General features: G+C 33.2%; 1 protein-coding gene across 1 annotated transcript in view; it reads left to right on the forward strand.

Annotated features, from left to right (window-relative positions):
• stxbp4 (syntaxin binding protein 4) overlaps positions 1-14,994 on the forward strand; it is a 66,984-nt gene extending 51,990 nt beyond the window's left edge. Inside the window, exons 21-22 of the mRNA XM_056470129.1 lie at positions 6,814-6,871; positions 11,737-14,994. Coding sequence (XP_056326104.1) covers positions 6,814-6,871; positions 11,737-11,848 — 170 coding nt within the window. The 3' untranslated portion in view covers positions 11,849-14,994. The remainder of the gene's footprint in view (positions 1-6,813; positions 6,872-11,736) is intronic.
• The last annotated feature ends 1,188 nt before the right edge of the window (positions 14,995-16,182 follow it).

Below are 16,182 nucleotides of genomic sequence, written 5' to 3' on the forward strand. Positions count from 1 at the left end.
TTTGAGTTACTGTTGCCTTACTATCAGCTGAAACCAGTCTGCCAATTCTCCTCTTAGCACTGGCATCAACAAGGCATTTGTGTCCGACAGATCTGCCGCTCACTGGATATTTTTGTTTTCAGACCATTCTCTGTAAACCCTAGAGATGGTTGTGCGGGAAAATCCCAGTAGATTTTGAAATACTCAGAACAGCCCGTCTGACACCAACAACCATGACATGCTCAAAGTCACTTAAATCACCATTCTGATGCTCTGTTTGAACTGCAGCAGATCATCTTGACCATGTCTACATGCCTAAATGCATTTAGTTGCTGCCATGTGATTGGCTGATTAGAAATTTGCATTACCGAACAGTTGGACAGGTGTATCTAATAAAGTGGCTGATGAGTGTACGGTATATGGCCATATCTGAGCACATATATGCCACAAAACTGTCTTTTTTGCGATACTTAAATATTGATATGACAAATTGATACATTTATACAGTTTGTGAAATCCAGTTATGAGTTTATATGTATTTTGCATGTATTGCCATATATCAGAATTCTATGCAACTTTGCACACTTCGTTTATTGCGTGAAAAATATGGAAAATATCAGCAAATATACAAATTCAACTATGATAGCATTTTAGCAATGCAAATGTCTATAGCGAAACCCTTTCAAAGTTTTTGTGTGTGTAGGCTTGTATTTTACAGTACTGTCAGTGTTTTCAAGCAATTATATTTGATTTACCATGGTCCTTATCCATAACTGAGAGGTTTTAAATCCATAATGAATCTTTTTCTTCATGAATCCAAAATTGTCAAATAAAATAAAATCAACAATTTTTGTTCTATAGAGCAACAACTCTTATCTTTTTGATTAGCATTATTGCTTTTGGCTTGTGCAGTTTAAGTCACAGAATTTCTACAAATTAGGTTGTTTACAGTAAACTCACAAACTTTTTTGGTCACATCCAAAACATATGTTTCTTTTCCTCATTTAAAATATAAAAAGATTGAAACAGATTTTTCTGATCCCATAACTCTGTGGTTAGTTGTTTTGGAAAATATAAACTGATGTTTCAATATAATGTTTACATATAATTTATATGTGAACTTATGTTTTGAGATTTTACTGCAAATATCACATTCATAACGCTGGAATTGCTCATTTTTTTTTCTGTCTGTATTTCTTCTGGGAACATGCATGTCATAATATCCCAAATTAAATTAACCCTTGCTCAAGGGGATGAGGCCCGGTTGAGTTGTGATAAGTTTGTTGTCATTACGTCCATGTTTCATTATATACCGCAAAACATGTAATTTCTTCCAGTGACATGACCAACAATTTGCAAACTTGTGTACTTTTAGCAAAAAAACACACATTGCATTGGGAGTTTAAACTGATCAGACTTTATAACACATGCAGTTGTTTTGATTGATATTGCAAGTGTATCAGAGGCACAAGCAGTGACCTTACCTCTTATGTAAAGCAACTCATTTGCATTTAAAGTGACAGATGTAAAACGTATTTTTGCTTCTGCATCATTTATAATAATAAAAAATAAAAAATTGTAAAAATTAGCTGTCACTTATTTTCAAGCTGAATCTTCACAGACATATTCTAGGGAAACCGGAGGCTTGCATTAGATTATGTAAAAATGTAAGGGCATAATATATTAAAAAAAGTTTAACATTAAAAGAATAGCAGAGTCCATACTACATAGATGTAATCAAAACTTTTTTTTCCAGAGGATTAACAATAAAAACACTGACAGCCTATAAGAATCCATTCTTTACTGAACTTTTGTATTGGTTTAATGATAATATTGATAGTGATAGTGTGTTTATTGTTCTTGGTATGAATTTTTTATTCATCCAATTGTTGTTCCAAACCCGTATTTACTTTATTTTCTTTGCAGAACATAAGGCATTTTGTAATGTTGGAGATTTTACTGAATGGGCAATCTTTAGAAGAACTTGACAGTGTAGTTGACAAATCTTTCATTTTGTGCTTTCAAGAGAGAAAAGCAGCAAATCAGTTTTTGGAGGGTTTTCTCTACACTACCTGACAAAAGTCTTGTCATCGATCCAAGTTGTAAGAGCAACAAATAATCACTTGATTTCTAGTTGATCATTTGGAATAGTGGCAGAAGGTAGATTATTCATCTGTTGAACTGCAACAGATCATCACAAATACTGCAAAAGACCTATTGGAACCAAATTTTTTCACGGAAATCAATCAAGTAAGGTGAAGGAAAAGTCATGGTTTGGGGTTATGTTTAGTATAGGGGCATGCAAGAGATCTGCAGAGTGGATGGAAACATCAACAGCCTGATCTATCAAGACATTTGTGCTGCCCATTACATTACAAATCACTGGAGAGGGCAAATTCTTCAGCAGGATAGGGTTCTTTCTCATACTTCAGACTCCACATCAAAGTTCCTGAAAACAAAGAAGCTCAAGGTGCTCCAAGATTGGCCAGCCCAGTCACCAGGCATGTACATTGAGCATGTCTCGGGTAAGATGATGGAGGAGGCATTGAAGATGAATCCAAAGAATCTTGATGAACTCTGGGGGTCCTGTAAGAATGCTTTTTTTACCATTCTAGATGACTTTATTAATAAGTTATTTAAGTTGTTGCAGAGATGTATGGATGTAGTCGTCTAAGCTCATGGGAGTCATACACAATATTAATTCTTTTTACACTGCAGCAGTCTATACTGTACATTATTTCTGTTAAGTGACAAGACTTTTGTCCAGGCAAAGTCAGACCTTACTGTCCTAATTAAATTATTAAAAACCAAGGCCCGATCATATTTTATTTTGGTAAAATAATAATAATCTTAGAGGTCTTTGCCTTTCATATAAGCCAATTCTTCTGATACCAAATGATCAACTAGAAGTCTAATTATTATTTGTTGTTCCTAAAACCTGGATAGATGACAAGACTTTTGTTAGGCAGTGTATAGTTAATCCCAATTATATCTGATTTAACAAGGTGTAATTTGAGGCAGCTAAAGTTGTCTGTTCAATATTATAGTACCGATCTAGTGAAATCATTCACTCTTGGTTGTTTCAGAAAACAAAGGCTTGATTGAATTAAAGAAGCATGTGATGAGCTCTACTCTGTTACTTTGTCCCAAGGCTTAGGCAGTAATGGTCTGAGATCACTTCAGACACGTCACAAACCTCAACACACACTCACACACTGAATCCCACAAAAATCATAAGCTGCAGAAGTTCAACACTCAATTAAATCGATGGTCATTTTTAATTTGAGATAACCTTGGAATCTTAAGAAAACATTGTGCTGTTTTTATTCTGAGAAACTATTGTGAAATAAGCATTGAAATCGCTTAGTTTTCTCAAGGATGCTGACAGCCAATATTTGGTTATGATAAACCAAATCTCAAGTGCATTTCATTATGATAACCCAGTTATTTCCATTTCTATGGATGTACAGTGCTCTATGCTATGTGTCCATGCAAATTTATTAACAACAATGTCCCTGATATGTTTGTTGTGATAAATTGTTTTACAAAAGACTGAAGATTTTGTTGAATATAATTGTTTATTTAAAATATAAATTCAGTAGCATACACAAATCATCACGCATCTTAACGTGACAAGAAACAGTGCTTAGATGTATAACTCCTATTGAGGTATAATTTGTTCCTTGCATCTTTTCTGAACTGTTTTAAGAACTGTTTTATTCTTACTGCGAAGAACAGTATTCTTATTTCAGTTTTCCCCCCAAATTTAAAGAACCATTTGTTGAATGCATGGGTTCTTAAGATGATATAAGTTCTGGTAAGACTTAAGCTTATGTAACAATGCACACTGTCTACTACTGGCTTAAGATATTAACTCTTTATTAGCACTTAAAGTATGATCTTATTTTACATCCCTGATCCTACCCAATACCTAAACCCAACTACTAGCAAAGCAAGTTTATTTTTTATAGCACATTTCATACACAATGTGTTTTAATTCTTGCTTTGAATGTGCCTAATGTTGGAGCACATCTGATCATTTCTGGAATCTGGTCGCTAAAAGAAGAATCACCCAATTAACTATTAATAAGCAGCTAATTAGTAGTTTATTTAGCTAAAACTCTTGGTTAATGGTTTGTTAATGTTCCATTAATAGCAATAATTGTACATTAAAAGTGTGGCCAAAGTTCTTAACAAAACCATCAATGCCAATAAAAACACATTATTTTTTGACAAACTCCATTTTAAGGTGCATGATTTGCTATTATTAAACCATTAAATAATACTTTTAGCAAAATAAACGATAATTTGCTGCTTAATAATAGATAATATTTGAGTTTAGGTATTTATTCCCTTGAATTCATTTCAATCATGTAACAAATGTAATCATTAAATCACCTGATTGCAACACCCCATAAGCACTGTAGTATATCTAGTATATTTGTTTGTAGAAATCAGAGACTGCATGACTTATTCTTTGGCCTTTCCTGTCAAAAATGTTGCTTTTGCATGAAATCTAGACAACAGAATAATCTCCGTATTTGTTTCCTTTAAAAATAAGATCATGTTTCTGATGAGAAGCTGCTTTTGAAGTCACGTCAGGACTGTGTGTTTGCCAGCAGACTTACTGTGAATAGTGTTTCCTGCGTGTATACTGTATACTGAGGGAGTGTCCAGATCAAATTCAGTCAGGGATTTGTTACCCGGGATGAAGACAGGTATTAATGTAACTGCTCTCATATTCGGCCATCAATAGTGTCTGCTTTCATTTTTAAGTCCAAGAATTTTTTTAAAGCTGTGCATAAAAGTGAGACACTGCAGGCATAAAATAAATAAATGTATGCACCTATCAATTTTGACATTTTGGGTTTAAAAGTATTTTTTAAAAGTATTGAATTACACTTTATCAATGTGCGTGTGTAGATTTCAATTACAATGCATGCACTAAAAAAAGTTGGGTTTCACAAAATTTCTTCATGTTGTCCCAACACAAATCTATTAAGTTAACCTAATTTTTTTCTACAAATTTAAGTGGATTGAACATAAAACAATTAAGTTGTCCACAAAAAACTTAAGAATGATGTTGATTCAGCTCATTTTAAATAAAGAGTTGGAACAAGCTGAAAATGTCTTTTTTGAGCACATTTGTGAAGTAATTTCTATATACTACCTCACAAAAGTCTTGTCGCCGATCCCAGCAACGAATAATAACTTGACTTTGTTGATCATTTGGAAAAGTGCCAGAAAGTAGATTTTTCTGATGAATCATCTGTTGAACTGCATACTATTCATCACAAATACTGCAGAAGACCTATTGGAACCCACATGGACCCAAGATTCTCACAGAAATCAGTCAAGTTTGGTGAAGGAAAATCCTGGTTAGGGGTTACATTCAGTATGGCAGCGTGTGAGAGATCTGCAGAGTGAATGCAACATCAACAGCCTGAGGTATCAAGACATTTGTACTGCCCACTACATTACAAACCACAGGAGAGCTCAAATTCTTCAGCAGGATAGCACTCCTTATCATACTTCAGACTCCACATCAAAGTTCCTGAAAGCAAAGAAGGTCAAGGTGCTCCAAGATTGGCCAGCCCAGTCACCAGACATGAACATTATTGAGCATATCTGAGGTAAGATGAAGGAGAAAGCATTGAAGATGAATCCAAAGAATCTTGATGAACTCTGGGAGTCCTGCAAAAATGCTTCTTTGCCATTTCAGATAACTATTAATAAGTTATTTGAGACATTGCAGAGATGTATAGATCCATTGAGTCATACACAATATTAATTCTTTTTCCACTGCACCATGACTTTATATTCTATACTGTACATTATGTCTGTTAAGTGACAAGACTTTTGTCTAAGCAAAGTCAGACCTTACTGTCCTAATTAAATAATTGAAATTCAAGGCCTGATCATTTTATTTTGGTAAAATAAGCATAATCTAGAGGCCTTTGCCTTTTCATATAAGCCACTTCTTATACCAAATGATCAACTAGAAGTCACGTAATTTTTTGTTGTTCCTAAAACCTGGATAGGTGACAAGACTTTTGTCAGGTAGTGTAGTTTTAATTTTAGTCATATCTATGTTGTGAAGATTTTCACAGATGATATGTTCATGCATAATGTGCTGTTTATTTATTTATTTATTTTTTTACAAATAATTGTGATTTTGTTTGTCTGTTTGCAGTATTTTCTAAATTAAGGAGTGATAAAATAAGCCAAAATTACATCTGTAAACTTTCACTTGATCATCTTAAGAAAAGAAATGAAAATTTTAAACCTGATTTCCTTTCATGCAGATTTATGTGCTAGGGATTTATGCATGTTAGCACATATGTAAGAAAACAATGCCTTATTTGCATATGTATACATTTAATTTTTTTTAAACTAAAAAAACTGCAATTCTTAAAGTAATCAATGAACTGGAAAAGTATGTTGACAACTATTAGTTATTTATTTGCCCTATTTCAACTGCAGTGTTTTGCCTTAAAAGAGAATTTGGGGAAATGTATTTTAAACCAAAATTCCGAATCCAGGGAGGCAGATTTGTTTGATGCTTGTCACACTTTCACTGCATGCGTTCCCTATTTTCTTGTGTAATAGCTTTTCATATTATACAGATATCCTGGGACATTTTGCATATTCATATTTAACCCAATTTTATGCAGTTGCCAGCAAAATCTCACAATCGCTGTCGTTTCGGTATCAAGAGGATCAGCGGAAAATGTTGCAAGGAATGCTATTTTTTATTTTGATTTCCAGTCTCTTGTTTGTTGTTCTCATATAGCTGTACATATCTGATCTTCTGTCATTTTTATTCTTTCTCAGGTTTACCTTTTGGCTGGGATGAGGCATACACTTCAGATGGAGTGAAATACTACATAAAGTAAGACTTCAAACAGATTTACAAAGACTTTACCCTTTTTTTTTAAGAAAAGTAAAAATGTAAAAGTAAAGTGTGCATGTTTTTAAAAGCACAATGAGAAGTTTTCATACTCACACACTAATAACTGAGATCTAAGGGGAATTTAAAAAAATCTATTCTATTTTTTAATTATATATTTAGAAGAACAAATATTCTATGTAAACAGAACATCCGTCTAGCTAAATCAGTTTTTATCTTCTTTTGAGCTACATTTTACTAGAATCAACTGACAGATATTAAAGGTGCAGTAGGTGATCTGCCTAAATGCTAACTGGTTAGCATAATATGTTTGAAACACAACCCCTTTCTGCTGTCCAAAGCCACGCCTCCTGAAATCATGAAAGATGACAGAGACCCACTACATCATGTCATTCGCCAGTTAGAAAACTTCATAGAATAAAACTACAATTCCGAACAGAAAACTGTATTATATTTAGCACGTTTTCATTTGTGTAGTAGGCAAAACTTGTCACAATGTGCATTATTTCATGCATGCAAGGATCACTGTTTTCACTCTCTCACACACTTTGTCCTAAAGCCACTACTGTATGCTTAGTGGTTGGCCGGCGGCGTGCAGGAATTACACCTATTACTAAGCCATACTTACATGCTATTTCAGAGCGAATATTCAGAGTAGCGGTGAACAATATAGGGAGCGCGTCACAGACTGTCACTGTTAAAAAAATGAACTAATGGGAATATAAAACCAACTTCACCTCAGTAAAGCAGGCTAGGCGGAATAGCGCTATTTAGTGATGTTTTGTTGTTAAACTAAATACAAATCTACATTATCGATGCTGTAAAAGGGCCCTTATGAAAATGAAAATAGTATTCAAGCTTTTGGCTGAAGATTTTTTTTTACTTCTGTGCATATATCCGATTTGTAACAACACAATCTACATAAGCTTTGCGTGACTTTTGCTACTTTTAAAACTGAACATTACCTGTCTAAAAGAAATACCTCAGCCATGGTGTCGTCCTTCCTCCAGTGTGCAAAAGTAACTCCAATATTAATTCAGGATTTTAAAAAGTGTTGATTCCGCATTTGTTTTTACCACTGTCATTCTCACCATAATAATTACGTTATTGTGAAAACTCTAAAAATATATATATTTAAGGGTTAACCAGGTGTCTGCGGGGTCTTAAAAAGTCTTAAATTTACGGAAATATTGTGTTGTAGGTCTTAAATCTTTTTTTTAAACAGGTCTTAATTTTCCTTTTTTTTTTTCCCTTGTATTGCTACCCAATCTGGCCAACACCCATACAGTCACCAGCCATTTATCTCAATAAAACTTTAAACTTTTTATTTAAAAAGGAAATTTTTACCTCTGTTACAATAATGGTTTAATTATGTTACTTAAAATAACATTCGTTTAAAAGTGCTCTATGTCATGTATTTACTGCCAAGGACACCGACCTGGACAGATTGTTAATTCTAAACGTTTTAAACAATTGTTCATTTTTTCAATTATTTTAAAGAATGTTTATGTTGAGAAAATAAAGTGCATGAATACAAGTAGAGCTTGCTTGTTTTTACACAATATTTAAATATTTTGCTAAAAAGTTTTGCCATTTGAAAAATTCCTTAGCGTTTAACCTTTTATGAGTCTAAAATTTCATTTATAATGGTCTTAAAAATGTCTCAAAGTCTTAAATTTAACTTGATGAAACTTGCAGAAACCCTGGGTTAAGCATTCTAGTTTTAATACAATCTTCTAAGAAATAATGTATTATATGTGCTCATAAAAATAAGCAATTTGATCTACCAACAGATCAATCTTTTTAATAAATATATTTGTTTACTAAAATGACAATATGCTATGTTTAAAACTAAGAAAAGAAACAATAGTTTTAAGCATTTCATTTTAACGTGTCACAATATTTATAAGGAACTTATTCCATTCTTACCCCTTTTTTTTTTTGCTTCAACTAAATCTTAGAGTTTTATCTTGTTTCAAGAACAGTTTTTCTGTTTAATTCGCACATTAAACTAAACCAAGCTTCTACAATCAACAAAAACCAATTCACTCTATGGCAGATATTGCTGTAGTGTAAATATAGTGCTTCAAAACCAGTTGAGGCTTTGTATTGTTCCTGACATGTACTGTATGTAACCCCTTCATCTCTATAGAGAGCACACAAATCTTTCTGTCCCATGAGCTTGCTCTTTGATTTGCATAACTTTCAAAACAGCTCAGTTTAAATCACAGACATCCATCACTCTTTTGCGAGTTCGTGAAGTGGCACGCAACACCACACCCAGGAGACCAGCATTCTCTATTACACCCACATTTCAACACCACAAATGGCCCGTGCATGCTTATAGATGTACTTTATTCACTGTACAACCATTTGAGCTCAGGAAGGTTGTGCTTTAAACAAATGTGCTCTGTTATTCCACAAGAATGCGTTTATTTGAAGAATATCATTTTAAAATTGTTGCAAAAAACAATTAATGCTGATCTTTTAAGCTTATTCATTAAAGAATCCTGGGAAAACATCATAAAATGTTAATATTTTATATGTATTTACACAATTTTTTAGACTATTTTTTTATCTGCCTAATATAACCAAACATCAGCGATCGAATAAGTATTGGAAAATCTTCTCTCATTTACCCGTTTCATTGTGTGTGCACTACCACGCTCTGCAGACCCACAGATACGCTCCTTTTTTGGCATTTAAAAAATTTGTCTGGCCAGGGTTTCTACTGTAAATCTCCCAAAAAGTCTGGAATTTGGCTTTTGCTTCTTTAAGCTGTGGTTAATTATATGCAGTTTTGCAATACCTTTATATTTAAACCTACTTTTGCTTGGCTTCGCAGCTGACAGTGCACACGCAGTCATGAGAGTGAGTGAAACATTCAATAATTAATTATTGAATCTAAACGACTCAGAAAACTTTACTATATACGCGGAGAGCATGAAAATGACTGGTCTAAACTGACTACAAAATAGCCTATATGTACACCATTAGTATAGGTTAATCAGTGCATTTGCCTTATTTAAATAATCTACACATTTTATCTTGTAATTATTATCATTTTTAGAGATATTGTTTGTCTTTATTCCTTTTTCTCTCATTTATTTCTAATTTGCTGTATATTTTATTGATATTATTTTGTTATTAGACTATATTACATAGGCTATTTTATATACAGTTGAAGTCAGAATTATAAGCCCCTTTGAATTATTAGCCCCCCTGTTTATTTTTTTACCCAATTTCTGTTTAACAGAGATTTTTTTCAACACATTTTTTAAACATAATAGTTTTAATAACTCCTCCCTAATGACTGATTTATTTTATCTTTGCCTTGATGACAGTAAATAATATTTGACTAGATATTTTTCAAGACACTTCTATACAGCTTAAAGTGACATTTAAAGGCTAAACTAATTAGGTTAACTAGGCAGGTTAGGGTAATTAGGCAAGTTATTGTATAATGATGGTTTGTTCTGTAGACTATTGAAAAAAAATAGCTTAAAGGGGCTAATGATTTTGACATTAAAACGGTTTTAAAAAAAATTAAACACTGCTTTTATTCTAGCCAAAATAAAACAAATAAGATTTTCTCAAAATATTATCAGACATGCTGTGAAAATTTCCTTTCTCTGTTAAACATCATTTGGGAAATATTTAAAAAAGAAAAAAAAATTCAAAGGGGGGCTAATAATTCTGATTTCAACTGTGCATATCTAAAATGCTTTGGCATTCAGGTTTGTTTTGAACTTGAAAGAGAGAGAAGCAGAGTTTACCTGTGAGTGGGTGCTCATGGCTCCTCAATAGTATAAAAGCGAAATAATGGATTTCTTTGACATTTCAACAGTCTTTTTTATTTTAACCCATTACAAAGAAACGGTGTATAACATTGTCATAATAAATACAATTATTATTATTATTATTAATTAATTTATTTATTTTTGTCTTTTCTTCATTTTCTTTTCGGCTTAGTCCCTTTATTAAGCTGCGGTCGCCACGGTGGAATGAACCGCCTATTTATTGTTGTAATATAATTTAAATTAAACAACGTCAAATAATAGAAGTTGTTATCATTAATATTTTTATAGAAATTTTACATAATTTTCATGATTTTCATGAAGTCAGCATTTCAGATTGGTTTCTGAAGATAAGATTGAACTATGATGCTGAAAGTTCAGCTTTGAATCAAATGACTAAATTAGATGTTAAAATAGAAAGTGTTATTTTGTAATAATATATATCTATTTTACAACATAATGGTTTGTACTGTATCAAAGCAATGCGATCCTGGTGACCATAAGGGGCTTTCAGAAACCTACAAGATTATAAGCACTGGTCTAATTTGTGTTGTATGTGGTAAAGAAAATTATATTGATAAAGGGACATTGAATTTTTCTAAAACATAAATGGACTTTGTGCTTTACTTTGCTAATAAATCAATGGACCATGGTCTGCTTTTTAACTTATACTATGGTTATTATGGTACTATAGCCCTGTAGTATAAGATTGAAGTAGTAGTAAAGGATAATATTATTTTATTGATCATTTTGACTGAACATATCATTATTTTGTGTATTCAATCTTTTCATACATGTTATTTTGGGAAGGAGTCATTCATATCAAAGTCATATAAAATAATATGAACTTGCATAAAGTACCCAAAGAAGTTACATTTCAAAGTGTTATTTTAATTAGCATATATAATATTTCACAGTATTACTGTTTTGGTTTGTTTTTGCATAAAATGAGGGTGCTTTTAATGAGCATAAGAGTCTTTATTTCAATAATATACACTATCAAGAACTATTAATTTATTATAATTATTAATTTTCTGTTTTCTCCTCCAGCCATGTGACTCAAACAACATCATGGACGCACCCAGTGACAAGATCTTTGGGTTTGTCAGATCCAGGAACTAGCGATCATCCAACCTTGGACTCTCCAGAATTCACCGCCTAAACTGAATCCCCAAAACAACAACAACAACCCAAACAAAGCAGCAAAGAAAACCCAAACTGCATGTGCATCGTAGAAAAAGCCTCCACATTCATTGTCAATGGTTTTCAACATTCAATACAGGAGATATTGAAATAGGCATCAATATAAATCCATTCCAAGGACTCTCAAAAAGCTCGTTGATGGCTTGAGAATTCACATTGGAGTCTCGAGTTTTCAATGTTTTCATGTCTGTGCGCTGTTTTTCTGACATTTTAGGAGTTTCCCATCATACGTTGATCTCTTTTTATTCTGCACCTTGATGAAAACAATGGACAGACTTGATCTGTCTTCCGACTTTTCAGAAGTTTAACAGAACTGCACTTGTTTGAAGTAAAAAAAAAAACGTGGCCTCTTGGGTGAAGCAGGAACTTTTGGAGGAATGCGGTGAGTTGGTCAGGATGGACGCTTTCTGTGATGTTCATTCAATTCAGCTTGTGTTTGCTGCGCTCGCTGAAAACATTTGTTCGTAGATTTGTTGAAACAGGAATTTGTTTACTTTTTCAGACTTCCTCGAAGCAGCTAAGCTCTGGGAATCGTTGCACGTAATTGTTCTCCATTTACAGTTCTCTCCACTAACATTGGCACCCTTGGTAAATATGAGCAAAGATTTGTTCAAAATATTAACAAAAAAAAAACTGAAGATGCTTGACTTGTTTTAGAGGCCTTTTCTTGAAACACTTTCAAAGTATTTGTGGTGATTGCGTTTTAACTTTGGAGATTTTTCGACCCCATAACCAAACTAGCATCTATATAGTTTAACTAACTATTTGGTTCTGGGAACTATTTTTCAGTGGAACCATCATGTTGACAATAGTGATGGGAGAAACTAAGATTTTCAAAGCTTTTTAATCATAGAACCAGTTGTTTTGAAAAATGTTTCCCTGATTCAAAGCATCCAAAATGACACATGCTAGTAACATCTGCTGGTCATAACCAACAAAAAATAGGAATGGATGTTATTAGGTATTAGAATACATTATTTTAATAAATATTATAATTTTGTAAGACTTTATAAGATCTTAGATGAGATCACTGACTTCAAATACACAAGCAAATAAAATAACCACAATTTAATAAACGGTAAAGGAGTCGGAAACGTTATTTTAATAGTGTATTCATGACAGCAGCAGGGATAATTACTACGTAGAAATGTCTGTAATTTGAGCAGACTTTGGTTTTGTGGTGAGCATGTGTGATTTCCTGCATTGATAAGTTTACAGAATCATGAATCGTGAAGAATATTGAGCTGTTTTGAACTATGACCATTATGCACATGCTTCGCATGTCTTGTGCTTTGGTCGAACTGGCATTTGCATGACGAATTGAAAGGAATGGGCTTCATAGCATAGCGATTTCTTCATCCAGTGTAAAAAAGCAGCTTCACTTTGTGCAATGATTATGGTTGGGGAAAGTGTAATCAGCGCACTGAACATTACTGGGTAGTGTGGTGCAGCATATCCATTTTTGACAATTTTCAGCAGACGAAAATTGTTTTATTCCTAGTATAAATGCAACAAAAATGCAAACAAAACATGGATAAAAACTGACATTTTAAAACACTACAAATGTAAAATTGAAACTAACCTATCAAATGCTGTTGGCTTATCATATAATGTCATTTAATATGTGTCTAATTATCAAATTTGTTTTGCTTAAACAGTTTTTTCCATTGTGGGCTCTGCTAAACAGGACAAGACACCATCAACTAGTATCATTCCTTTTCATTTTACAAATCATCTAATTAAACATCTACAAACTCATAAAACAGATCTGGGGTCAGGTAAATACTACAAAACCTGTTCAGTGATTCGCCAATGTGATTTTAGTAAATCTGCATGATTCATGTGGATTTTATAGCATTACACATACCACCCCTCCTCCCCCAATGGAGAGCCATTGAATTTTCGAAATGACAGAAAGAAGCCCTGTTTACTATAAGCATGTGACCTTGATTCAAAACAAAAGATTCGTAAAGATTCAAAGCTTCATGAAGCAATGCTTTGAAAGCGGCCATTTGTTATTTTCTTAAAGCCATTTCCAAGTTTTTAAAGCTCAAACTTTCAAGCTTTCTTGCCTTTACACGTTCCCAGCATGCACACAATGTCATAAGACGTTAATATTAGGTTAGATTTAGGTTGTGATGTGCGGTGACCAAAAATCAATGTTGTGTTGGAAAGTGACCAAAATCCAACGTCGTGCCAACATCTTAAACCATATTGGCGTCAAATACTGACATTTATTCAACCAAAATCCAACATCTGCTAGACATCATAGCGGTAACGTCCATACAACATCAAGCTGTAACATCATTAAACGTTGATATTTGGTTGTTTTTAGGTTACATTGGAAAGTGACCAAGATCCAACGTCTGTCCGATGTTGGGATAGTGACGTCAGCCTGACGTTGAGTTCTGACATCAACACAATTTTCATTTCCCCCCTAAATGCCATTACATTGGGGTACAGTGTCATTATGAAGTCATGCTGACGTCTTGGGTTGTGATGAATAATGTCTGGTTTCCGGTCAACCCAATTGTACTAAATAAATAAATAAATAAAAACTTATGAGAAGATATTTCAAAAATATTTGCTCATAAATTCATAAATATTTGCTCATAAAATATATGTTAATATTGTGACAGGCATATTTAACAAAGATACTTCTAATTTTGTTCTTAATGAGAGGGTTTTTGTTAATATATTGAGCAAAAGTTCAAACGGTATCAGTCAAAGACCTTTTTGTCAAAGCCTTCTTTACTCATAAATACCAAGGGTTCCAATATTAGTGTAGAGCACAGTAAATATGCATTTATATCATTTCTGCTGTTCTCCTTAGTGGACTCTATCTCGGTGTTATGCATAACTGTGAAAGTGTCTTCTCTTGCATGTGCAACTAGTTCTGCGCTTCCATTAGAAATGTGAGTTTGACGTACCCTAAGCCTTATGTGTATAATTTATTGAAGAAAAACAACACGACATGGCATTTGCTTTGTTGTGGATTCACTTTGCCTAACAGCGTAAAGTTAGACTCTTTACGGTAGATTATGAAGATCTATGTTTCTCCTTTAATGTGTGAATACTTCTGTGGTTCTATTAAAGATCAGATGAAAAAATCAATCTGCATTGTGGCCTTTTGAAAGGATATTGGTTAAATCTGTCTATTTCTGGCTGAGTGTGCACTTCACACAAACTTCACACCCTCGGCAAGAAAAATAGATTTTTTTTCCTCTCCATAGCAGGTACTGTGTGAATATAAATCAAATATACTTTTATTTATTTATATTTATATATTCTTCCAGGAAATTTCAAATCCCATTAATGTTCATATGTTTGCCAACCTTGCATCTGATAGAATAACAGCCCTTTGATTAAGGAAATGATATTTGCAGTAAAATTATAAATGTGAACTGTCGTACTGATATTTCATAGAAAAGTAAAGCAAACAATTCTCAGTATTCTGCAGTATGACCCATCAGCATTAATACTATAATATAAAATCAAGAAGGTCGCTGGTTTAAGCCCCGGCTGGGTCAGTTGGCATTTCTGTATGGAGTTTGCATGTTCTCCCCGTGTTTGCTTGGGTTTCCTCTGGGTGCTCCGGTTTCCCCCACATTCCAAAGACATGTGGTATAGTTGAATTGGGTGAGTTAAATTGGCCGTAGTGTATGAGTGTGGGTGTTTCCCAGTGTTGGGTTGTGGCTGGAAGGGCATCAGCTGGATAAAACATTGTGTTGGAAAAGTTGGTGGCTCATTCCGCTGTGGCGACCCCTGATTATTAAAGGCACTAAGCCGAAAAGAAAATGAATGAATGAAAATAAATCAATTTAATATGACAATATAACATATAAATAATACAATAAAGTCCTGTTCAATTAAACCAAAGTGGTTTTGACATTGTTCATTTTTTTTCCGGTCATATTTTTTATGTCTATAGTATTTGATATTTACAGTATGTCCTAAAAAATAATCACTTTTTTCTTCCTTATATTTGAGAGTAATGTAATAAGAACAAGTATTACATTTTCTGAGTTTAAACAAAACAAATATGAATTATTAACTTAAATACTGTAGCCTGATTGCTAAACTAATAATGTACTCTCTGGTGAAAAGAGAGAGAGAGAGAGAAAAGATATTGAGTTTGAAACTTTCAAGCAAAGTCTATTCTTGCTGTTAATATCTGTGTAAAAATGTATATAAATATTCTCTTATTGTACTGTGCTCAGCATAATTGAGTACAACCCGTTTTGAAAACTAATATTTTTATCTATTTCTCAGTGAATATATAGGCAATGTATT

Source organism: Danio aesculapii, chromosome 12, assembly GCF_903798145.1.
Source record: "Danio aesculapii chromosome 12, fDanAes4.1, whole genome shotgun sequence".
Lineage (NCBI taxonomy): Eukaryota > Metazoa > Chordata > Actinopteri > Cypriniformes > Danionidae > Danio > Danio aesculapii.